Source organism: Miscanthus floridulus, chromosome 2 (assembly GCF_019320115.1).
Source record: "Miscanthus floridulus cultivar M001 chromosome 2, ASM1932011v1, whole genome shotgun sequence".
Taxonomy (NCBI): Eukaryota; Viridiplantae; Streptophyta; class Magnoliopsida; order Poales; family Poaceae; genus Miscanthus; species Miscanthus floridulus.
The window spans coordinates 19,097,551-19,122,678 of NC_089581.1; the positions used below are offsets into that span (position 1 = coordinate 19,097,551).

The window sequence follows — 25,128 nt, forward strand, 5'->3', positions numbered from 1 at the left end:
CTTACCTCTCTCTTATTTAATTTTCTTATCTAGTCAGCAATTTGTTTATATGGTAGCCATTTAATGCTTACTTCTTGTGGGTCTCAAAAGAATGAGAATCTTACTTTATAATGAGGAGTTAAATCATCCTAAGTTTGACTAAATATATATGAAATAATAAAAGTAATCTTGAAATATCTATTTTACATAATCATCCTATTTAAAAATATGAATGTTGTTATTATTTTTATAAATTTAGTTAAATTTAGGATTGTTTGATTTGGGGAAACCAGAAAATATTTTTTCGGCCGAGGTAGCATCTGGTTCGGAGTCTATATGGTAGGAGGGTTTGGGTACCGTTTAGTTGGCAAAATTTTTAGCGAAATGTCACTGTAGCACTTTCGTTGTTATTTGGCAATTAGTGTCCAATCATAGTCTAATTAGGCTTAAAAGATTCGTCTCGTGAATTTCGTCTAAACTGTGTAATTAGTTTTATTTTTTATTTATATTTAATGCTTCATGCATGTGTCCAAAGATTCGATGTGATGGAAAATCTTGAAAAATTTAACGTTTTAGAGTGAAACTAAACATGGCCTAGGACTACTAAACCGATGTACTATACGAGTAGTATATTGGACTATTATATTACGAACGGGCATTGGACACGGCGCTGTATCACGAAATCTAGCCTGCCCACAAATTGCCTAGATTACGCAGTCCCTGAACCTAGAACGGCTGCTTTTGTTGACGAACAATGGGCATGTTTGTACAGCTTATAAGCTGCTTTTAAGGCGTGTTTTGTTTCAGGAAGTTGGAATTTTAGGCTATTGTAGCACTTTCGTTTTTATTTAATAATTAGTGTTCAAACATAGACTAATTAGGCTCAAAACGTTTGTCTCGCAAATTCCCACCAAACTGTACAATTAGTTTTTTTTGCGTCTACATTTAATGCTCCATGCACGGGCCGCAAACATTCGATGTGATGGCTACTGTAGCACTTTTTAGGATTTTGGATTGGAACTAAACATGAGCTTAGTCAAAATAAGCTAAAATCAACGGCCAAACACTACACTTTTTAGTAGCTTATTTTGGTCACGTTTATTTTCACGGCTTCAATTTGTACTAAAAAGATCATATCAACTTATTTTAACGGTTGTTTTTACTTTATTTGTGTAGCTTATTTGAAAAATGCTTTCCAGATAAACTATATCAAATAAGGCCAATATTACTGTGAAGCCAGTGCTGCCACCCCCAGACATAAATACTCTCCGGGCGTGCAGACGCACATAAATTATGCGGACAAGGCAACCATTGCATATGAGCTTTGTTTTCGCCCTCCATGGTCAGTAGCTGCCATTGTTAAGGGCTTGTAATTTATATCCATCGAATATTTAGACACATGTATAGAGTATTAAATATAGATTAAAAAAATAACTAATTACATAGTTTGGGACTAATTTACAAGATGAATCTTTTAAACATAATTAATCCATGATTTGACAACGCGGTGCTACAGTAACACATGCACTAATGATGAATTAATTAGACTTGATAAGGGGGTGTTTGGTTCTTTAGTCGCTCCTAAAATTCATGTCACATCGAATGTTTAGATACTAATAAGGAGCATTAAATATAGATTAATTACAAAACCAATAACATAGATGGAGGCTAATTTGCGAGACGATTTTTTAAGCCTAATTAATCTATCTTTAGCACATGTTACTGTAGCACCACGTTGTCAAATCATGGACTAATTAGACTTAAAAGATTCGTCTCCCAAATTAGTCGTAAGTTATGCAATTAGTTTTATAATTAATCTATATTTAATACTTCATATATGTGTTCAAACATTCGATGTGACAGGAATTTTAGCAGCACCTAAAGAACTAAATAGAATATAAATTCGTGTCGGATTCTATAATTTATTTTTTTTATTAGTTTATGAACCATTTGTGATATCTGATGTCAGACTCTAACACTTTACGCCATGTATTTAGGCCTTGTTTAGTTCCATGAATTTGGATTTTGGGACTACTGTAGCACGTTCGTTTTTATTTGACAAATAGTATTCAAACATGGACTAATTAGGCTCAAAACGTTCGTCTCGTAATTTCCCACCAAACTGTGCAATTAGTTTTTCTTTTCGTCTACATTTAATGTTCCATGCACGGGCCGCAAACATTCGATGTGACAGGTACTGTAACAACTTTTTAGAAATTGGGGTGGAACTAAACAAGGCCTTAACCAAGCCCAGAGAATCAATCCCCAATCCTTTCGCACAGGTGCTGCCCCAGGCCGAAAGTTACCGAGCTTTTCTGTAGGCCTGGTATCAAAAGTTACCGAGCTTTTCTACATGGCAATGGCATAGTAAAAAGTTTTACTCGATTTCAAAACTATTTGCCACTCCATGGCTAAAGAGTAGAGAGGCAACCGAGAGACACGTCAAAGCCTAGTTCTCCTCTTTTTAAAGAAGGGAACCAAAGCAGGGCAAGAGGAAACGGGCAGCGGCCTGACCTGCGCAAAACCCCGCTCTCCTCATCTCTCGCCAAAACCCTAAGAAGCCGCAAGGGAACGGAACCCCCCTCTGTCCTCCTCTCCAGCTTTTTCGCCAGCGGCCTGTTCGCAAGCAACCGCTGAGGAGGGAAAGGAGAAGAAGCTGCGCAGTAGAAGAGGAAGCGGCGGCGGTGTGTAGGCTGCGCAGAGAGAGGCAGCGAGGGATCGTAAGCTTTTGGCAGTGGTGGTCTTGGAATGCAGCAGCAACACCTGATGCAGATGAACCAGAACATGATTGGGGGCTACACCTCACCTGCCGCTGTGACCACCGATCTCATCCAGCAGGTCCTGATCCTAACCCAAATCCCCCCATCCCTCCTCGTCCCTGCTCTATCCTCGTGTCTTTGAATCTTTTTCTTCTTTGTTTGTGCCGTGATCTTGCCTTCGCTGTCGCCTTTTGGATTCTGGCTTTCTTTCTCCCTTCCTCTTTGCTCGTCAGAGTATCAGATTTGAGTCAAAGTTCTCTCTTTATTCGTTCTTTTCCCCCTCCCTGATTTTTTCCCCAATCTCTTGCTTTCTTGATTTTTCTCTGCACTAGTATCTTCACATTTACTTGCATTTTTTTAATCTGTAAATGCAAATATTCTTTTTGGCGACTGGAAAATACCCCCCTCTCTTTTTATCATTCTTGCATGATATTCGAAATAGTTGTAAAAAAGAGAGGGCTTTCAGTTTTTCCCCTTCTCTTCTGTTCTTCGTGTTGATTTCCTTTTTCTTTTTTCATCTTTCGATTCATCCCATGTCCCTGTGCTATTTTATATTGACGTGGTTTCAGATGGTCCCTCGCTTCTGATTTCCTCTGCAGTTCAAACTGCCGCAGTCTATTTGGTCCTATTCTTTAGCTGTTGTCGCCCACATGATTTGAATACCTCCTTTATCTCCGCATCTAAACCCCAAGTCCCCAACCCTTTGTAGCTCGGTTTGGTTGGTGGCCTGCTGTGAATGATCATACATCCCCCTGCTGTTTTTCGCAAGCAGTAACGATGCCAGGCCTGCACCCTGCACCTGTCTCCTGCCTAGCAATCTTTAAAGCCTGGCCAGGCGGCATCATGTGGGATATTTGCATCGAAGGAAACATATAAAAGCTGTGAGATTTGCATAGATATCAAATGTTTGGATAGGTAATAACATATAAAAGGACTAGTAGTATCAAATATCTTATTACTTGCTTGTTTTTCTTTCTTTTTGAAAGTAATTTTGCAGACACTGAGTGGTCACAAGCTCACAGGCAGGCCCTTATTGGCCGTGCTGTGGGAGAGCATGATCTGGACCATACTCTGAAATTCATGTGGGTAGGAGCGAATGTAGGCTCGCGTGCGCTGTACTGCCGGACGCCCATTGGAGTTTGACTGTTAGACCCTTAAAAAGCTCCAGCTTCACAGCCAAATGCCGAAATGCTAACAGCCAGGGGCCCGGACTGCGGACTGCATGTCCTGACCTTGCCTGATGCCTATGTTTGCATGCTCCCGTGTCAGTCAATGATTGATCTTTAGATTGGGAGAGGCGTACGTTTGAGTGAGAAACCAGGGTATCAATCATTGAATCTACAAGGCAGTTCATTGGGGACGAACTGCCGTGTTGGTCAGTCGTACAAGTATTGTTCACTGGTCTGCAAAGTATTTGTATTTGAGACTTACTTTCATTTCTTCGTTAGCAGTAGATAGATGAGAAAGTAAATGCTCCGTCTGTGGTCAGCGATGATAGACACAAGCGTCTACTGGAATGTATTGACATGATAGATACAAGCGTCTACTGGAATGTATTGACATGCTAATACGTTTTCGACCCTGAACTGTGCAGTACCTGGATGAGAACAAGCAGCTGATCCTAGCCATCCTCGACAACCAGAACAATGGCAAGGTGGAGGAGTGCGAACGGTGAGTTACTGAGTTTCATGTTCATCTCCCTGCACGATTGTTATGGATGGTTATGGATGTAGTAGCAGCTGTAGTCTATCAACACCTGTGTTAACATGGACAAGAATTCCCCTTTGTTCAGTCTAGCGTCAAACAAACAAGCCTAATTTGTTGACTGTTAAAATATGTTTCTTGCTAAAATGCTCCTTTCGCGATGAATGATTCCCATATTTGATTAATATATTTGGCAAATGTTCACGTGATAAAAAACAAGTGATTAGTCCTGTAGCACCAACCATGTACTGTTTTGTTCAGTCTACTGTTTTTGTGGCCTGTAATGGCATTATGTTAATGTCATATCACACCTTATATAGTTTTTCCATAACTGAAGCAACTTCTGATGTTCCTTTCTCAATCATCGTTCCAAGTAATAGCAAGCATGTTCATCTGTTCACTGCTTACTTGTGACAACTGATAAAAGAGACTTCTTTAGTTTATACATATCTGTCGACCACCATGCATGATTATGTAGTGCAATGAACTATAGATATCCTCGTCAGCTGAGTGTTCTCGTGTTTGCCACCTGATGCTGTCTTGCAGGCACCAAGCTAAGCTCCAGCACAACCTCATGTACCTGGCCGCCATCGCCGACAGCCAGCCACCACAGACCGCACCACTATCACAGGTACTGCTAATGCTGCTCGTCGGCTTGGCCCTTGCTGCTCTAACAACCAAGCATTTTCAATAGCGAATCAAGGGTTGCGTCGCTCATCTCACTTGGCATGTCTGCAGTACCCGTCCAACTTGATGATGCAGCCGGGCCCTCGGTACATGCCACCGCAGTCCGGGCAGATGATGAGCCCGCAGTCGCTAATGGCGGCGCGGTCCTCCATGATGTACGCGCACCCATCCATGTCACCGCTCCAGCAGCAGCAGGCGGCGCACGGCCAGCTGGGCATGGCTTCAGGGGGCGGCGGTGGCACGACCAGTGGGTTCAGTATCCTCCACGGTGAGGCCAGCATGGGCGGTGCTGCTGGCGCTGGCGCCGGCAACAGCATGATGAACGCCGGCATGTTCTCAGGCTTTGGCCGCAGCAGCAGTGGCGCCAAGGAGGGGTCGACCTCGCTGTCGGTTGACGTCCGGGGTGGCACCAGCTCCGGCGCGCAGAGCGGGGATGGCGAGTACCTGAAAGCAGGCACCGAGGAAGAAGGCAGTTAAGACGATGTCACTAGCACTGGCATCGGCTCGGTGACGACCGGCATGGCATAGCAGCAGGATTAGCAGGTAGCTTTGAGGAACGAGGAGGGTTAGTAGTGTAGTAATGGTAGCACTAGCTAGCTAGTATGTAGTCGGTAAGGTTGGGTTGTTCCATAGAACCTGGAGGTGGTAGTGACCAGCATGCATGCATGATGGTCACTTGTTTTGAATGTACGTTGCAGGTTCTCCCCCAAGATGTAGTGTAGAACGTTACTGGTGACCTCTTTGCGCGAACACTCTATGCACTGTTGATGATCTTGACACCAAAAAGAAAACCTTTTCACTACTGCCTTTTTGATCTTGTGATTGTTGTTGGAACACTTCAGTTTCGAAGAAGCACTGGACACGTTATGAGGATGCAAGGAGTGTCCGATCATGGCGACTTAGGATGTTTGGTTTGAAAGATATTCACGGATGGAGATAACAATTCATATTTTGAAAGTATGAGAGAATATTCTCTCTATATGGTGGATGAGGCTACAAGAAAAGACCTGATGTGCTCATCTATATTTTCTAATCTTGGTCATTATTAATAAATTAAGGATTGTTCGTATGTTCTAATTTTTGTCATTATTAATAAAAAGGTTATATTAGTACTTAATTATGATGGTAAGATTAGTTTTGATTAGTGCTTCTATGTTAGCTAGCGCATGACTTGTGTGCCAATTAACATATTTTATTTTTAATTAGTAATTATCTTGAAAAAATAGTGTCCGTGCATATTTATTTGTGTATGATTATTTGTTATCATTTCTATTAAAAAATATAATTAGTGAACTACTATCCATCCAACCGAACAAAAAAATATTTGTTCTATCCATTGAACCAAACACCTGAAATTTATAGATGGTCGTATCCAATCCAACATTGCCGTCAAATCAAACACACCCTTAGAGGACTCGCCCCCAACAACCAAATCTGACCCATTTCCTTCCACTCCAAGTAAACTTCAGATTTGACTTCTCCTCACGTGGATCTATCGATTCATGGATCATTGAGGCTAGTTTTTCACTTGGAAGCTTGATGGCGGGGGTTGGTGTTGTGGAGGTGACTCAGCTTGGGCCTTCGCTGCCACATCTCCCTTCGGCCACCCTAGTCTCTAGTGTTATGCTTCCTCTGTCGGTTCTCATCGTCCATCTACTAAAGCTTCTGAGGTCGGGCTCGGCTGCGTCGTCATCGAGGTGGCCTCCTCCTTAGACTGTCTCCAACAGTCTATGAATCTGACTACCCATTTTGCGTGGGAGGAGGGAGGGGAGGCAAATAAGCATCCTCCTGACGCACGACCCAATCTCTGGCGCGGAGGGCACGGCCGCGGGGCGCAGCGGCGAGGAGACGACGGGCGGGGCGGGTGGCGTGCTGAGGTGCACCGGCGACGGCCCCTGCTCGAGCCTCCCCCGGCGGCGCGGGTGCCTGCGCCCCTGCTCCGGCCTCCTCCATGGCCGACGTCCGGCACACCTCCTCCTCCATGGATCCGGCGCAGGTAGCTTCACGAGTGCCTCCATGGCCGGCGCGACCGCAGGCTCCGCTGTTCCCTCCGCCGCATGAGGTCCCAGGTCTGACCGCTGCTCCTCTTCTTCCAGCCACTGCTCCCCAATCCCCTTCCAGTCGCTGCTCCCCCATCTCCGATGGCATGTCGGCGCTTCTCCGCTTGTGCATGCTACGTGCGGCGGCGCATCCTGCTGGAGGCCGGTCTCCCCACTCAGGTGAGCCCCCATCTGACTCCGCGCGAGCCCCCCTCCCCTCTCCCTCCCACATCCGACGAGATCTGCGCACCACTTCGGCAAGCACTGGAGTGGCAGCAGCGGACGTGCTCGACTCCGATGAACAGGCGCCGGCCGTGCTCCACTCCGGCAAACCGCGCAGCCCTGGTGGCGCGCGGTCCGTGGCCGACGGGAATCCGACCCTGACCCCTAAGGTGCACGTGTGGCGGCGTGGGCAGGGAGAGGGAAGCAGGAAGAGTGGAGGAGGAGGAGGAAAGGGAAAGAAGGAGAGGGAGGGCAGCGGCGGCTTCGAGGTCCGACGGTCGCGCGGGGCAAAGGAGGCTTCGACAGCGGCGGCGCTAGGGACCTTGGCGGGCAGAGCCGAGTGCGGCTCTAGCTTCACGAGTTTTGGGTTCGCTATGGGAGAAGATAAGATTTGGGTGCGTGACTTTCTCGTTGTACGTGACCCAAAACCTAGAATGGGTGTTGTGTTTGGGTATGGACTGTTGGAGATAGTCTTAGTTGTTACTACTACATTCAACGTCGTGCCTGTAAGAAAAATGGACCCTAAATTCATTTATTTTGGATTTTGATGTTTGATGACCAACACAATCAAATTGGACTAATAAATTTATAAGTAATTGTTTTGTAGTTCAATAGGGTGCAAGACGTGACTTGGACGAAGGCGACATGATGATCCAACGATCAACACCATAAGCAAGACCCTAGAAGCACAAGAGAAGACCCAAAATATTAAGCAAAGTCCAAGCACGAATATGTGAATCAAGCCGGACGCAAGATCGCGAAGAAACCGAGCTCGGCAGAGGTGACCGAACGCGGCCCTATGAGGACCGGACGCGTCCGATCAGTTGCTCAGCAACAGCAGCGACCGGACTCTGAGTAAGGCAGTGACCAGACACACGGACTTTACTGTTCATCGTCGCGGCAACAACTCACTGAGACCAGACGCAACAGTTGTTGACGACCGGACGCGCCCACAGCTGTGGACGACCGGACGCGCGCAGGCTGCTATGTGCGTGTACAAGGCGTGGGATGCATCAGCTGGTTGCTGTGTACGTATTTTGTTTGAACCCCCGTTTTGATTCGATTTGTTTTGTACCGTGGATTTAACAACCATATGCAATGGTTGATGCGGAAGCTGTGATATTAATATATTCTTTTAAAAAAATGTTTGTGCATACCTGTAGGAATTGTCTAATTCAAGTGCGTGCTCCCTGTGGCCAGTTTTACTGAACGACTGCATGTGTTTTATCGGGTATTTTCTTTTAGTCGCCTGAAAAGAGATTTTCGCTCGGAGCACCCAAATTTCCCGGGACGAAGCCTATGTAAACCGCATCCAGTGCTTACGTACCATCTGTGAGACGCCAAAGGAATCGGGCGGCAGACGCTCGCGAGGAGACCAGGCACGGTATCACGCTCGGCTTTACCAGTCGTAAGGTCCTCGGCTCCTACGCAGCGAGGCAAGCAGCACGTACGTAGAGAGGAAGCGTCCGATTCGTTTCTTGTCCACGTGTCGCAACGCAAATGGTACGTATGCAGTGGATGCGACGCGCTGCAGGGAATTTTTTCCCCCTCAACAAGCCACCTAAACCGTAGCTTTTTTTTTTTTTTGAGCAACACCTAAACCGTAGCTGACGCGGGCGCCGTAAAGGGGCAACGGCACAGCACGCTCGAGAGGCCAGCAGCCGCTGGCCTTTGGAGAGTGGCCCTGCTTTTCGATTGCAGAGCTGGGTCCTCTACCCTCTGGGTCGGGTTACGAGCCGTCCAGATGAGATGAAACCATCGCTGCGTCCGGCGATCCGGCCGAAGGCCCAACCCAAGGCGACATCCAATGCAGCGCCGTGCTGCGGCCGCGATCCATCCATCAACACCAAGCGGTCCAAGCCCCACCACACTCCGATCCATATTTTGCGTGAACAAAAAAAAAACTCCTCACGAGACGAGGAAACCGCCCAAAACCTAGCGTCCCAGCCTGTCCCACGCGCGGAGAGGCCCCCACCTGGTCCACCGGCAGCCTCACAGGTCGCGCCAGCTCACGAGGCCCATCGCCATGGGCCGCTAGCCCATTAAATCCCCGCACCGGGCGGCTCCGCGTCCGCAGCCACCAGACCCCTCTCCGGGTTCTCTCTCTCTACGGGTCGAAGCCCTCCTCTCCTCTCTCCCCGGCTCGTCTCCCTCTCCCCCACAGGATCTAGGGTTTGCTCGCTCGGCCTTCGTCCTTCTTGGGCCGAGCCCTAATTCGTCTGCACCGCCCCGCCACCAAGCAAGCCGAGCCCCCGGTTTGGTTCGCCTCCGCTGCGCCCCGCTTCCTCCCCGTACGTAAGCCCCCAAACTCCAAACCCCTCTCCTGGCCCTCCTCTGCTCCTCCCGCGTGTTCCGTCTTCTCCTAAATCCGCGCTGCTCGTAGCTTTCGGATTGGATTGTTTCGTGGTTTAGATTTAGGTGCGCCGTTCGAGTTGGTCCGTTGGGCTCCGTTTTAGTGGGCTCGGTTCGTCGGATCTGTAGGGGTCAAGCGCTTCGCTGGGAGCGTTGCTTGGAATTTGTTTTGTTTTGGTGCGAAATTTTTCGTAGTAAAATTTTCTTTTTCGGTGGGCGTCAGGGCGCTGTAGATTATGTGCACTATATTCAATATTGTTGCCTTTTTTAGCGTATTCTGGTACGAACAAATTGTGGCGTGTGTTTTTGGGAGTGGTTCAGTTTTCCGAGGGAATTACTAAGATTTTTGTTGAAGTAGGACGTAGCTGTCGTCTGTGAAGATGAAGAGTTTATAGGAAACAGTTTGATTTTGTTCTTTGGGAAACAATAACCCGTTCGGGTATCAGTCTTATTAGCTATAGAATTACTAGTACATGTTACTCCAGTGTTTGGAGCTTAAAAAAAATGATTCATTGCATAGTGCTGCATGCCTGTATCTTTGTGAATTTTGTACCTACACCAAGGTAGTCATACTGGAGTAGTTGAGTATGATTTCGAAGTCCAATAGCCTGCTAGGTTTGATGACTGTAATTATCTTTTTGATAGGAAGTTCCAGCAACCATGGCTTGTTTCTGACAGGACCTTAAGTAAACGATGAGCATGGTTGAGTTTCTGCTCAAAGGCTAGGTTGCCGGTGGCATTTTATTCTTTAGCTATTCACGTGTAGCCCCATATGGTTCTGGTGAAGGGCCTACCCTTGAACTTCGGTGAAGGGCCTACCCTTGAACTTCGTATTTTATTTTCTGTTACAGCTGCATGTTTAACTACTTGCATTCAGCATTACTTTGCCTGGCTTGGTGACATTTGTCACTTTTCTATTGTCTTGCTCATGCTATATTCACATGTGTGAAAACATACCTTCATTGCTGACATCTCTCATAGGTACAATGTTTTAAAATTTTTGCACTTTTGGATACCATCACGATTGAGAAGTCATCATTATGTCATCTAGTCTATCTACTACAAAATATATTCCATGTGTAGCTTTTGGAAAACGTCAGCAATGTTGGTGGCCTCTGAACCTTGACATGAAAATTTGTTCCTGGGCACTGCTGCCATAAACAACCAGATCTTGTGAATAATGGAACTCTGTAGAATATCTGCTGTCTGTCTATTTTGTCATGAAAACTTTGATGGTGTACCTTATGAAATTTTATTGAGTTAAATCCATGAGCGGCCCCTGAACTTGTCATGGGGTGCCACTTAGGTCCATGGACTTTGAAATTGCATTTCAAGGCCCCTAAACTTGTTAAGTGGTGCACCGCGGTGGTCTTTATGGTCCTCAAATGGACCTGCTATGCACTATTTTACAAGTTTAAGGATGTGCGGTGCACCACTTAACAAGTTTAGGGACTCAGAAATGCATTTTTAAAGTTCTTGGACCTAAGTGACACTGTATAACAAATTCAGGGGAAGCTGATGCATTTAACTCTATTTTATTTGTTTGGAGTCCCTTTTTCATGAAACAATCAAGTGATATGATGTGACTGAATTGCACCTAACACGATTGTAATTGACAGGCATTCTTGGATTCCATTGGCTTGTATCTTCAGCATGGGTGAGCCAAACAGCAATGATAATGCAATGGTGCATGACAGTGAGATGGTTGATGGCAATGGTGTGATCCATGATAGTGAGATGATTCATGGTAGTGAGATGATCCATGGCGATGAGATGATCCATGGCAATGAGATGATTCATGGGACTGAGATGGTTGAAGGCAGTGAGATGATCCATGGTCATGATATGGTTCAGGTTAATGATCTCATCCACGGTAATGAGATGGTTCCAGTTAACGACATGGTCAATGGTGACGAGATGGCCCATGGTAATGAATTGGTCAATGCTGAGATGACCCCGCGAACATCAAGACGTCGGAAGAAGAAGTCGTTAGTTTGGGAGCACTTCACTATAGAACCCATGCCAGGAGGAAACTCAAGAGCATGCTGCAATTTATGCAAGCAAACCTTTGCGTATAGTTCTGGCTCAAAAATTGCAGGCACTAGCCATCTCAAGAGGCACATCACCCTGGGCTCCTGTCCTGTTATGAAAGACCAAGACAGGAAGCTAACACTGCCACTTGCAGGGGGGCATGTCACTGATAATGATGGTGAGGCTTCTGTGGAACGTCCTACTAAGAGGCGTTACAGATACACTGGTTATGCAAATGCTACTTTTGATCAGGAACGGAGCTCCTCTTATCTGGCGAAGATGATCATTTTGCATGACTACCCACTTCACATTGTTCAACAGTCATCCTTTACTAATTTTATTGAGAGTCTGCAGCCTCGTTTCAAGGTTGTAGATGTGGAGACAATGGAAGGAGAGGTGTATGCTGTTTTCCAGAAAGCAAAAGAGAACCTGTTGCAAGCATTCAGCACTATGCCAGGAAGGATCAGCCTCACTATAGGACTCTGGACAACCAGTCAGACTCTTGGCTATGTTTCTCTTGCTGGGCAGTTTATTGACTCTGATTGGAAAGTGCACCGAAGAATGCTCAACTTCATGATGGTGTCTTCTCCTCATTCAGAGAATGCACTTAGTGAAGCTATTAGCTCGAGCCTTTCGGAGTGGAATATGAAGGACAAGCTGTTCACTATCACATTGGATAACGATTGCTCTTCCCATGATATTTACAGTGCAAATCTTAGGGATCACCTCTCCAATAAGAACAACCTCATGCTTAAGGGACAGCTCTTTGTTGTGAGGTGCTATGCTCATATCCTGAATGTAGTTGCTCAGGATGTAATTGCTTCGATTCACGGCGTGATTTACAACATCCGTGAGAGTATCAAGTTCATAAAAGCTTCTCCAAGCCGTGAGGAGAAGTTTGCTGAGATTGCTCTGCAGCTGGAGATTCCCAGTGCCAAGACCCTTTGTTTAGATGTCACAACCCAGTGGAACACAACTTATCTGATGCTGCTGGCTGCCTTGGACTATAAGCAGGCTTTTGCTACACTGGAGACATGTGATGATAATTACAATGAATCTCCTTCAGCAGAGGACTGGAAGAAAGTTGAGGCTAGCTGTAATTACCTGAAACTGCTATATGACTCTGCACATAGTGTGATGGCTTCAGCAAACCCTACTGCAAACATCTTTTTCCATGAAGCTTGGAAAATTCAGCTTGAGCTAGCCAATGGCACAGAACATGAAAGTCCCTTTTTCAGCAGTATTGCCAAGGATATGCATGAGAGATTTGACAAATACTGGAAAGATTGCAGCCTGGTGTTAGCCGTTGCTGTTGTTATGGATCCACGTTTCAAGATGAAGCTTGTTGAGTTCAGTTACTCTAAAATTTATGGTGCTGAGGCTGCGAAATATGTTAAGGTTGTCAATGACTCTCTGCATGAGCTGTATAAGGAGTATGTGGCACAGCCGCTCCCCTTGACCCCTGCCTATGTTGATGCTAACAATGTGGCTGCCAACGCGAATGTTAACCAGGGAAATCCTCCTTCCACTAGTGATGGTCTTCTTGACTTTGATATGTACCTTTCTGAGATTCAAAGTAGCCAGCCTGCAAAATGTGAACTGGAGCAGTACCTGGAGGAATCCCTCACTCCACGTATCCAGGAGTTTGATATCCTTAACTGGTGGAAGCTTAACACAGTCAAGTTTCCAACTCTGTCCAAGATGGCCCAGGATATCTTGGCCATCCCAATGTCGATGGTTAGCAGTGGCAGCTCCATATTCTCTGCTGGAACTGGGAACCGCATGCTTGATGACTACAGAAGCTCTCTTCGCCCGGAGACTGTGGAGGCACTTGTCTGTGCAAAAGACTGGCTCCAGTATTCACCACCGGCTGCAACTGAGGGGCCAGGTTCTGAGATGATCAAGGCAGAAGCATTGTAGATTGCCGATACTGCTTCCCTGTTGAAGCACAAATAATATTGTGGTATCTTCGAGTGTAGTTAAGCGTAGGCATATTTTAGGCAGCAATTGCAGACATATATCTCTTCTGGAGTTTATCTCATAGTTGTAATTTGTCGTGTCGAACTCAGTTTAACTCACTGCAGTGTGTACTGAGTTTAGCTGTTGTCTGAGGGATGTCTCAGGGATTGAGGTGGTGAACTTATTTCCAGGCTATTGTTTGCTCAGGTATTCAGGTGCTAAACTTATTTCCAGATTTTGGTTATTGTTGGTGCCCTTTCTTAAGGCGTAACCTCTGTTGTGTGCTAGTGTGTTAGATGCCGTGGATTGGTATCTATTTATATTTGTATCTGTATAAATTTAGCCTCATTTTTTTGTGTGCTTGTCGCAAGTTATCTGATAGTGTCATCTGTTTAAGGTACACAACTTTGGTGACTTTGGTAATCAATGCTTTTGTTTGTACTCTGTCGTCTCACCATTGGTTCAACTCGGTGAAGTTACCAATGCTAACCAAGGTGTCTGTGGAGGTAGACAGCTCCGTTGCAGTCTTGGGACTCTTGGTGGCCACTGGCCATCGTTAATGGCCTCCAAAGGTGTCGGTGTTTATTGTTGCTGCATGGTGTTTATTGTTGCTGCATCCAGTTTTGGACAGAAGATAGCTGCATCCAGTTTTGGACAGAAGATAGCTGCATCCAGTTTTGGACAGAAGATAGAAGGGTCTGCTTGGAACGTAGGAATCGAAAATAAAGGAATGTATAAAAACAATGGAAGGAATAGAAATGATATTGCAAAACAGAGGAATATAAAACGTAGGAAGGAGATAAAAAGTAGTGTTTAGAACGCAGGAATCCATGACACACGAATAAAAACATGGGGGTGATAAACTAAAGTTAGCGTCTCTAATAATAGTGGATCAACTTGCATGTATTTTATAATTAACTTGTGGCATTTAATAGCGTGCAACTGTTACATATGTGCCTCCTACCCCGTGTGCATTAACTCTCTCTCTCTATTCTCCGTACATATGCAGCTCATCATTCATCAAAATTCCACTTGACTAATAAGTTGCATAGTAGTATACTCGCTCCATCCAGAAAAGAATATAATCATAGAAAACATGTCAGTCAAATTTGTTCAATTTTGACCAAGTTTATAGTAAGTAGTATTAGCATTTATGTCTTGAAATAAACTTATTATGAAAATATATTCTATAACTAATATAATAATACTTATTTTGTCTCATGAGTGTTAGTATATTTTAATATAATTTTAATTAAAGTTAAAATTGTTTGACTTCTTGAAATGTGATAATTGTATTCTTTTGTGAACGAAGGGAGTAGTAAACAAGCGAGAGGTGTTGAACAGACGTAGTAAAGTTTCCAATGAGCTCAGAGCTCATTTTCTAGGTGTAGCTACCGTTCCTTTGGAAAGATTTATGTGGGATTTATGTGGCTCCCTTATTCTAAATGATGAGAGAGAAGATAATTCCTCTCGAATGAGTTTCCTATATGTTTCCTATGCTTTTCCTTTCATCAAACGAGGCGTCTGCGCACTTGTCACACAGACGATCATGTCGAACTGCTTTGAAATTGGATGGGACTTCCAATGCTCCCCACAGATATCACGAACAACTGCTCTTACAGGACCTGACAAATTGTCGCCAATGTCTTGCAAACACTGGAAACAATGTACCGTCTCCGTCCCTAAATATCTATCATTTTTGTTTTTCGAAAAATAATTTTAACTAAATATATATTAAAAAATATTAATATTTATGATACATAATTAATATCATTGATAGATATTTGAATCTAAATTTTTAATAAATTTAATTAGAGATAGAAATGTTGCACGTATTTTCTATTAATTGAGTTAAAGTTATCAGCACGCAATTCGTGGCGACTAACATTTAGGGACAGAAGGAGTATTTTGAACTTTTAAGCAGTGCCACTGCCTACAAAGTGCTCACTGACAGCAGAAAAATACCACAAAAAAAAACCCCGATTTATCATAGCACGATAGGGAATGTCTTCACTGCCTGGTGGAAACGATCACCAACGAAATTGTATTAAGAATGCAAGAAAGCTGTATATGAAAGGAACACCGTATAGTGGTAAGAAAACAATGTGGTTCTCCACTTCCTGGTGAAAATTTTTACCAAGGAACATAATTCATCAGAAGACAAGTAAGCTGAAAGGTGAAAGCCTCAAAGTCTACTTCCAGATGAAGCAAAAATATCTTCTTCTTTTTCAACTGATAAAGCAATAATATCAATTATCATGCCTTAGTTCATGTTATTATTTTAAGGCCTATAAATAAAGGGGAAAAAAAGACTCAATTCCATGGTGCAAACAAGACCCTGGACCAGCTTCTCTCGCCTATTCAGTGGACACCGCTGGCCCAGCTGTTCGAGGCGGCCTGGAACTTGTGTCCATGGTTTGCGGTTTTGTTAGAAACAGTCTTAGGGGGTGTTTGGTTCAGCTTCCAACCGGCTGTAGCTTCTCCAGAAGTCAAAAAGCTAATCAAAGGGGTTTGGATAGACCAACAGCTTCTCCAAAAGCTAGCTTTTGCCTAGTTCAATTTTCACAGCAGGGGGGAGGCTGCTTTCACCGGCTGTAGCTTCCTCATTTTTATCAAAATTACCCGCAATGCCATCCATTATGAAGAAAACGGTTTGTTCTTTCCCCCGCCGCCGCGACTTCCTCCGCTCCGCGCCGCCGCGATTCCTCCGTGCCGCGCCGCCCAGCTACCTCGTCGGCGCGCAGGCTCGTTCCCCGACGACCAGAGCGAGCGCCACCCTGCCTCCGGCGGCCAGCACGGGGCATGCGGGAGCTCCGCCGCTGACGCCTCGGGCGCGCGCGCGGGAGCCCCGAATGCCGGCAATCCAACACCAGCGGCCCTCCCTCAGCTCCTCCCCGGCGGCCGGCACCTCCCTCCCTCGACAACCAGAGCGAGCGCCACCCTGCCACCGGCGGCCAACACAGGGCGTGCGGGAGCTCCGCCGCTGCCGCCTTGGGCGCGCGCGCGGGAGGCCCGACGGCCGCGGCCTTCCCTCAGCTCCTCATCGGTGGCCGGCACCTCCCTCCCTCGGCCCTTCCCTCCGCCCCTCCCGACCCTCCCCGCGTGGCGCAGGTGGCTCCGGCCCTCCTCGTCGCGGCACAGGAGGCTCCGCCCCTCCACGGCCCTCCCCAACGCGGCGCGGACAAGCTCCGCCCCTCCCGGCGTAGGCGCGAGTGGATCCGGCCCTCCCCGGCGTAGGCATGAGCGGATTCGTACGTCCCCGTGGTGGGTGCGGCCAGCTCCGGCGAGCACGGCCATCCCCATGGTGGCTAGAGGATGAAGAAGCAGTGTGTGTATGACATGTGGGGCGCGCCTGTCAGTGTGAGAAGTTTTCTAAAAGCCACAGCTATTCAACCAAATGGACTTTTCGAAAAGCCACAGCCCTCGATCCCCAGCAGCTTTTCAAAAAGCCACAGCTCACAACTACTTTTCCAAAATCCATAGCTCAACCAAACAGGGCCCTAGGATTGCTACCTGTTTCCAAAAGAATGAACCTGATTAGAGGAAAACTTGCTAATGCCTTCTTGTCCGAAACAATTGTATCGCAAAAGTACGCAGTGGCAAAGGATCCCACCAGCGAGCCCACGATGTAGCCAGCCGTCTTTTTTTTTTTTTTTTTTTGCACAAGAATGAATAAAGTATGTATGAATATGTTTGGTAAAGGAACATGAAAGCCGCAGAACAGCAGAAACTATTTGGTTGACTCAAGGCAGGCCCAAAACTTATCCACATGAACTAGGCCCATTTATATTACAGAGATTTCATAAGAATTATAAAGAAAATCATAGGAAATTAGTTCGCGAAATAGAAAAATTCCTACGTTTCGAAGAAGACCTAAGAATGAAAGCTCTCTTATACAATGATACATACAATAGGAGGTAGATCAACAGAAGTATACAAAATAAAGTTCAGCAAACACAACGCATACTTTTTGTTGCGTCAAATGCATTCGCAAAGATAATCATTTGTTTTTACACATAAAATGCACAATCATATGATCATGTGTCGTGAGTCTAGGTCATATATGGGCAGTAATTTCCATTTTACCGCTAGATGTATTTTCGCATCGGACTTTGTACCATCACTGCACCTGTGTTGTTATAATAACTCGTATGAGCACGGATCGCGATCAGAAAAATTTTATTGATCTATATTACCCATTAAATCAATGAGACTAGAGGTGGAACCAGAGAAAAATCTAAGGGGGCCAAGATGAAGGAAATGCATAGATACAATACCTTCAAGAACTCATTCCCTTTGAAATACCTACTATTACTATGGCTGAAGCAGGAACATATAAAGAAATTTCAGATCATAGGGGGGGTGGGGAGCTTGGCCCCTGCTAGGGGCCTGTTCGTTTCGCTGAAAAGACAGGCTGAAAAATATTGTTCGCTGACTTATTGTGAGAGAAACACGTTGTACCATGGCTAATAATTTGTCATGTATCTCTTCTAGAGTTTATCTCATAGTTGTAATTTGTCATGTCGAACTCAGTTTAACTCACTGCAGTGTGTACTGAGTTTAGCAGTGGTCTGAGGGATGTCTCAGGGATTGAGGTGGTAAACTTATTTCCAGATTCTGGCTATTGTTGGCTCAGGTATTCAGGTGCTAAACTTATTTCTAGATTTTGGTTATTGTTGGTGCTGCTGTTTATTTCCCTTTCTTAATGCGTAACCTCTGTTCTGTGGTAGTGTGTTAGATGCCGTGGATTGGTATCTATTTATATTTGTATCTGTATAAATTTAGCCTCATTTTTTTGTGTGCTTGTCGCAAGTTATCTGATAGTGTCATCTGTTTAAGGTTCACAACTTTGGTTGTGATGACTTTGGTAATCAATGCTTTTGTTTGTACTCTGTCGTCTCACCATTGGTTCAACTCGGTGAAGTTACCAATGCTAACCAAGGTGTCTATGGAGGTAGACAGTTCCGCCTCTGACTGAGACCATAGCGTTAACCCGCATCCCCTAAAACTAGCCTTGGAGCCACTGAGCCAGATCCAAGGTCGGTCCATTCCCATCGCTATGCCTCACGCTTCGGCGGCCGCGGCGTCTCAGGCTTCCACCTGATCCGGATCTTTTCAGGGACAGGAAAATCGCATCCACGAGGCAACGAGCCATGGAGATCGGCACTGACATGCACACCAACAACCCGCTGGATCTCGCCAGGTCCCGCGTGCCAGTGCCACTTGCGAGATCGATCGATCGGAACGAACGGGACGCGCCGTGGCATCACGAGACAGCCGAGACGCGCCGACGCCGTGGCAGCCGGCACCAAGTACAAATACGCTATCGCCCGCGCTGCACGCGGGCAGCCGTCGCCATCTGCCTGTGCCGGGCCGAGCTCTCTTCTTAACTCGCTATCGACAACACATCGAACAATCCTGTGCGCACACTCGCACTCAACGCTCACTCACTGAGCCATTACTCAGCTCACCAACTCCAGATCTCAATGGCGCACTCGAGCTGTCACCACCACCACCTCCTCCTCCCCAGGGCCATGGCCACGGCGTGCTTCCTCCTCGTCACCCTCCTCGCGCTCTGCGCCGCGCCGGCGCCGGCCCACGGCGCGCGCGTCCTCACGCCGGGCGGCGCGGGCGCGGGCGCGGTCACCAAGGCGCAGCAGCAGGGCGGCACCACCAGCAGCAGCAGCAGCAACGCGACGGCGGCGGACGAGTACCTGGCGCCGCACAACCAGGTGCGCGCGGCGGTGGGCGTGGCCCCCCTGCGGTGGAGCGCGGACCTGGCCTCGGCGGCCGCGAAGACGGTGGCGCAGCAGCAGCGGCAGGGCGGGTGCGCGTTCGCGGACATGGGGGCCAGCCCCTACGGCGCGAACCAGGGGTGGGCCAGCTACCGCGCGCTCCCCGCCGAGGTGGTGGCGTTGTGGGTGGCGGAGGGGCGGTACTACACCCACGCCAACAACACGTGCGCCGCGGGGCGGCAGTGCGGCACGTACACGCAGGTGGTGTGGCGCCGCACCGCCGAGGTCGGGTGCGCGCAGGCCAGCTGCGCCACGGGCGCCACGCTCACGCTCTGCCTGTACAACCCGCACGGCAACGTGCAGGGCCAGAGCCCCTACTAGCTAGATAGATAGCTACCTCAGCGGCGACCGACCGATGAGGTCATCAGGTCGGAGCCCCCACTGCCGGCGACGGCAGCGGAGTACTACGTAGGTGCAGTCTTCTCTGGTTCGGTCATGGATGCTTTGCTTTGTGTTGCGGTGTGATCCGGTGGTGTTCTTGCTGTTCAGAACTGCTTTGGTTTGGCGTATCAGCGCTTGTGTTGCCGGGTAAAAACGCCTGTGAGCTGTGATGTGATGCTTCATCCTTGTGGACTGTGCTGTGGATGCGTTTTGGCTGTCTTGATTCGCTGCATACTTAAACTTCTACTAGAAAAAAATTGGACACTACGACCAAGGAGATTTGCTATGAAAGATTATTGACCTAACATCTAAGGAAACAATGAAAGTTCTAGCACTACCAAGACTCCAAATTAGAGCCAAAATCAAATCTCCGGAAAAATATACAGTTCCTTTGGTGATGCTTGTAAACATATAGTTTTTTTTTGAAATAGCACTACTTTGCTAAAGAATTGCAGAACTAAGAGTTGGAATGAAAATATTGCAGATATAGGATATGTCAGGCAATTGTATGGCCAACATGATCCTAATCGGCGAACCAAAGATCAATAGACATTTATCAATAGTGTAGATTGTGTCGTGCAGTTATAGCAACTCTAGCATGGTCTCTATTTGAACTGTCAAAATTGAATTTGAGAGCCCAAGCCAAAAATTGAGCTTCAACAGGGCCCTACTAGGGACCTCAAATTTGAGAGGGCCGTCAAATCCCCCTCCCACCCCTTGTTCCTCTCCCCGTGCGCACACAGAAACATGACTGTCTATTTGCATTCGACCCCGCGCCATTGCCCCCTCTGCCTCCGGCAAGGCCCTTCGCTAGCACGACTCCCTCGGCACGCCCCCTCCCAACAACTTACCGCACCTCCATCGTCCTCCTCGGCAGCTCCCCTCTCTTGGCGGCGTGCCCTTCCCTAAATTCCTCACTAGCACTTCTCTGTCTGGCTACCTTCGTGATGAGTTCTCTCCCTAGCGACACCCCTCCCTGGCGTGGCCGCCACTGCCCTCCTCAGTGTCTCCCTTCCCTCGATGGCACGCCCCTTGTCCAGATCTAGCATCGGTGAGCGGCTCCGCTCTCCCTCTACACGGGCATGGCTCATGCTCTCTCGGATCTAGCGCTACATCTTCTCGTGCTTCAGCAAGCCCCTCTTCTCCCCCTTGCTAGCTTCTCCGGCTAGTTCTCGAGATATGGCCAAGTTAATTAGTCAATGAGGAATAAGATAAGAAAGAGGATGACAAATGGGCCCCACTGTTATTCCCTATTAGAATAAATTTGAGGACCATATTTTGAGAGCCACTGCTAGAGTACAACCTAAAAAACATGACTCTCAAAAGTAAGAAGAACCCTTAAATCAAAATTAGAGACCTAATTTGAGGCTCCTACTGGAGACACCCTTAGAAGCCAATAGCAAGGCATGTTTCCCTTCTCTGGCCCTTTTGATTTTCCAGATTTTGTTTGTCCATTCCAAACAAGGTATTTAGGGATCTCTAAAAATATTGTAAGTTTTTAAGCAGATGGTAAAGATAAAGCATAGTCCATTTTATTTGGATCCAGCATAATTGATTTTATAATTTGGAAATTAAAATTCTTCCCATAATACTATATTTGACTTTACACTTTAATTGTTTAGCTGTAAAATAGTTTCTAAAAATGCGAAAAACTTATAAATTAATGGTTAAAAAACTGGTATTTTTCATGTATTTTTTCTATATATGTGCTTAGGTGAAATCCATTTTTTTAACCAAGGACATACTCAAAATTAAGTTTTAATTCAAAATTGAATTTAAAATAATCTCCCTTATTTTGTGAGAATAAAGCATCTCCCTTATTAAGAAACTTTGGATGTCCCTTGTTGCAATTTTTTATGTAGATGTTATAAATCGAACGTAACCTATTTTTCTTGGATCTAGCATCATTGATTTTATACTTTTAAAATTAAAATTATTCCTATACCACTATATTTGAGTAATAATTTATCCAATAATTTTTAACTATTCTAATATAAACTTAAAACAATTAGATTTTTAATTAAATGTACTATCTAATAATCATAATTATACAATCATAAATATTCTAATATAAAATAAATAAATGGTCAAAGTGTAGCAAGTTAATTTAGATATGCTTATAAAATAGTATAATATTCTAATGATATAATTATAAATAACCTAAGATTTGGAGATTGTGCCATATCGGACTATGTCTTATAAATTGGATCAAAGGGAGTAGCTGCAAAAAAAAGTCTCTAAAAATCTGAAAAAAATCATCTAAATTCAAGGTTTGGAAAGTAGTATTTTTCATGTAATTTTTGTATACATATACTTAGGTGAAATCCAAAGCTTTTTTTCTAACGAAGGACATGCTCAAGAGAAAATTTAAATTCAAAATTATTTAAAATAATTCTAAACAAGCTCAATGATTTTAAATTTGAATTGGAACTTCATTTTGATCATGTCCGTTGCTAAGAAACTTTGGATGACCCTTCTTGTGAATTTTTTAAGTTGATACCTAAAATCAAGCGCAAACCATTTTACTTGGATCTAGATTCATATAAAAAATAGTATTTTTAAGTAGATAGGTAAACGGGGACATGGGTCACGTGTCACGTCGGCCACTACAAAATAGGGTGATTGTTTAAGAAATGACTCCATTCTAGATAAAGTGGTGTATTTGAGTCCATTCTTTGATAGGGTGTTTAGTTTGTAGAATAAGAGCATCTCCGAGAGCCTTTCTAAAATCTACTCTTTAAATCATTATTTAGAGATTTATTTGAGTAAAAATCGTTTTCTATGTCTTTATACTCTCCGATAGCTTTTCTATATCTTATATAGTCTAGCTAGAGAGCCATTCTCGTTCTTCATCTTTGACTAACGAGAAATCCGAAATAGAGGATGTCTATATTTAGATATCCAATTAAAGAGACTCTTAGAGAATTTTTTTTCACAAAAAATTGCTATTCCTGTAAACTAGAGAAGATATAAAGAGTCTCTTGGGTCTATCATCATCTCACTCCTTAATTTTTTTATTTGTGAAATAAAATGAGTTAATGCATCGTCACTTTATTCGTCGTAGGCTTATAATTAATACTAGTATAAAATAAAATCATTCCACACAAATTTGAAGAATGAACTCACGATATAATGGATTGATTCTCTAAACCAAACACTCCACAAATTTAGTGGAATGACTCTATTCCTCATAATAATACTATATTAGCTTGTGAGAAATTGAGGCGACATGGGTCAACAAATTTTATCCAACAAAACAAAAAGAAAGAGGAGTGATAATACACTAACTAATTCCTCAAACCAAATACCTTTTTTTGCGAGTACTCAAACCAAATACCCTATAATTGCTTATGCTACTAAGCAGCATCCGGCAGAAAATTTACTTGAACGAGAATATGTTCAGAAAGAACTCTATATTCCAAAAAGCACAGGTGTTTCTTCTGTGTGGTCATTTCCCAGTGAGTTCATCATCAAAATGTAGACAAACCAAGACTCAAAGAAATGGATTTAGATTATACTAAGCGCGTGTTTAGTTGGGTGGAAGTTGGAAATTTGGCTACTGTAGCACTTTCGTTTTTATTTGGCAAATAGTGTTCAATCATAGACTAATTAGGCTCAAAACGTTCGTCTCGCAATTTCCAACCAAACTGTGCAATTAGTTTTTTTTTCGTCTACATTTAGTGCTCCATGCATGTATCGTAAGATTTGATGTGATGGCTACTGTAGCACTTTTTTGGAATTTAGGGTGAAAACTAAACACGCGCTAAGACGATCGATAATACCCTAAACTAGTACTATTGCTTCTAGTATTTGTTTGGACTTGGGCATTATATACACGCAAGTGCGCAACACCAGCTGACACTAACAAGAAAGTCTTGCACGTCTAACAAACCCGATGGAAGAAGATACTAAGACCGCCGTCGAAGCCGCCGCCGTGGACTCCCGGCCATTCAGTGAGGTGGAACGACTCCGCGTCCGGCGAGGCGACGATCCTCTCGAACCTCCCGCGCAGGTATTCCACCCCTCCGCCGGGCAGGCGGCCAGCGCCGGAGGTCACGGCCCGCAGCTTCTCCAGCAACCACCCCTCCGCATCCGACGGCCGCTCCCGCCTCGTCGCGTACCCGACGCGCGTGCCCTTGCAGTACACCAGCCACTTGGGCGAGTCGAGGAGCGCGCCGCGGGGAGAGGCATTGGGCGCCCACTGGCGCTGGTACTCGAGCACGATCCTGCCCGCCGCGGCGATGTCCGCACCGCCGAGGCCAGCCGGCAGGTCGAGGACGAGGAAATGCTCGTCGTGGTCCACTGGTTGGTCAGTGGCGGCGGGCCCGTGCTCCTGCAGGAAGAGGCGGACGCGGCGGTCACCGGCGGAGGGCACGAAGAGCGTGCCACGAACGATGGCCGATTTTGTGGTCGGCGCCGGGGGGCACGGGAGGAACGTGGACGCGAGGACGCACCGGACGTGGTTCCACCACGCAAGCCACGCGACATGGCAGCTGTAATATGTCACCTCCACGCCGGCGGCCTCGCCAGCGCCGCCGTCTTCAACTGGCACTACTGCAGGTGGCATGGATCACGTAGTGCGCCCGCGTTCCGGGGACGTGGCGCGAAGAGTGGTTAGTTATGATGTATACTATTTTATTAGATGCATGCGAATAGGGCTTCTCGGACTCGTCTCAGGAAAATCGGAACTATATGGTTCACGCGAGAGTTATCTAAGCCTAGTTTCGTAACTGATGTAAAAGCTGTTGGTTAAAACAAATAACATATACTCTACCAACCGTCTCTTTTATTTGCCCACCCCCCCCCCCCCCCCCCCCCCCCCAACCCCCCCAAAAAAAAAAAAAAACCAAAGTCATCTAAACATGGACGGAATAACTTGCCGCTATGGCTGGCCATCGCGGCTTCCTAGCTCACACAAAACCTTTAAAATGAAATCTTCACTGTCTACTCTACGTATTCTCATATTTGAAAATAATGGTCAGAGATTCAATTTCAATAAACCTAGGCCCTGGTGGGCCATCCTGGCATCATAAGTGTCAGGGCCATCTTGGCATCATAAGTGACACTCAAACATCTAAAATCAATTTTCATTATCTACTCTATCTCCCAGTATTCTCAGATCTAAAAATAGTGTCCAAAGATTCTAATTCCGGTGAACCTTTAGACGGAGGCATGCAGGAGCAACGAGGAGTGCCAAGAAAAAAAAAGAAACAATGCCAA

At 45.7% G+C, this 25,128-nt stretch overlaps 4 protein-coding genes across 5 annotated transcripts; 3 read left to right on the plus strand and 1 right to left on the minus strand.

Annotated features, from left to right (window-relative positions):
• Positions 1-2,437: 2,437 nt before the first annotated feature.
• Positions 2,438-5,935, plus strand: LOC136538097 (GRF-interacting factor 1). Its single transcript, XM_066530085.1, has 4 exons — positions 2,438-2,817; positions 4,333-4,409; positions 4,989-5,073; positions 5,181-5,935. Exons 1-4 carry the CDS (start codon positions 2,728-2,730, stop codon positions 5,604-5,606), a joined length of 678 nt encoding a protein of 225 aa, XP_066386182.1. The 5' UTR covers positions 2,438-2,727; the 3' UTR covers positions 5,607-5,935.
• Positions 5,936-9,469: 3,534 nt separating this feature from the next.
• On the plus strand, positions 9,470-13,976 carry LOC136519025 (zinc finger BED domain-containing protein RICESLEEPER 2-like). Of its 2 annotated transcripts, none has more exons than XM_066512708.1 (2): positions 9,470-9,685; positions 11,362-13,976. In XM_066512708.1, the coding sequence occupies exon 2, from the start codon at positions 11,396-11,398 to the stop codon at positions 13,691-13,693; it is 2,298 nt and encodes a 765-aa protein (XP_066368805.1). In that variant the 5' UTR covers positions 9,470-9,685; positions 11,362-11,395; the 3' UTR covers positions 13,694-13,976. The 2 variants fall into 2 exon arrangements, with proteins under 2 accessions (XP_066368805.1, XP_066368801.1); XM_066512704.1 differs by having other exon boundaries at positions 9,470-9,681.
• Positions 13,977-19,086: 5,110 nt separating this feature from the next.
• LOC136538098 (pathogenesis-related protein PRMS-like) lies at positions 19,087-20,062 on the plus strand. The gene has a single exon (XM_066530086.1). It carries the CDS (start codon positions 19,219-19,221, stop codon positions 19,846-19,848), a length of 630 nt encoding a protein of 209 aa, XP_066386183.1. The 5' UTR covers positions 19,087-19,218; the 3' UTR covers positions 19,849-20,062.
• A 3,559-nt stretch (positions 20,063-23,621) lies between these two features.
• Positions 23,622-24,537, minus strand: LOC136538099 (protein MIZU-KUSSEI 1-like). Its single transcript, XM_066530087.1, has one exon. The coding sequence runs from the start codon at positions 24,473-24,475 to the stop codon at positions 23,792-23,794; it is 684 nt and encodes a 227-aa protein (XP_066386184.1). The 5' UTR covers positions 24,476-24,537; the 3' UTR covers positions 23,622-23,791.
• Positions 24,538-25,128: the final 591 nt, after the last annotated feature.

Excerpts from the sequence above, each read along its gene's own strand:
- LOC136538097 (XM_066530085.1), top strand. The coding sequence starts at position 2,728 with ATGCAGCAGCAACACCTGATGCAGATGAACCAGAACATGATTGGGGGC. Across the intron at positions 4,410-4,988 it reads AAGGTGGAGGAGTGCGAACG|GCACCAAGCTAAGCTCCAGC; the intron begins GTGAGTTACTGA and ends GCTGTCTTGCAG. Across the intron at positions 5,074-5,180 it reads AGACCGCACCACTATCACAG|TACCCGTCCAACTTGATGAT; the intron begins GTACTGCTAATG and ends GCATGTCTGCAG.
- LOC136519025 (XM_066512708.1), top strand. The coding sequence starts at position 11,396 with ATGGGTGAGCCAAACAGCAATGATAATGCAATGGTGCATGACAGTGAG.
- LOC136538098 (XM_066530086.1), top strand. The coding sequence starts at position 19,219 with ATGGCGCACTCGAGCTGTCACCACCACCACCTCCTCCTCCCCAGGGCC.
- LOC136538099 (XM_066530087.1), bottom strand. The coding sequence starts at position 24,475 with ATGCCACCTGCAGTAGTGCCAGTTGAAGACGGCGGCGCTGGCGAGGCC.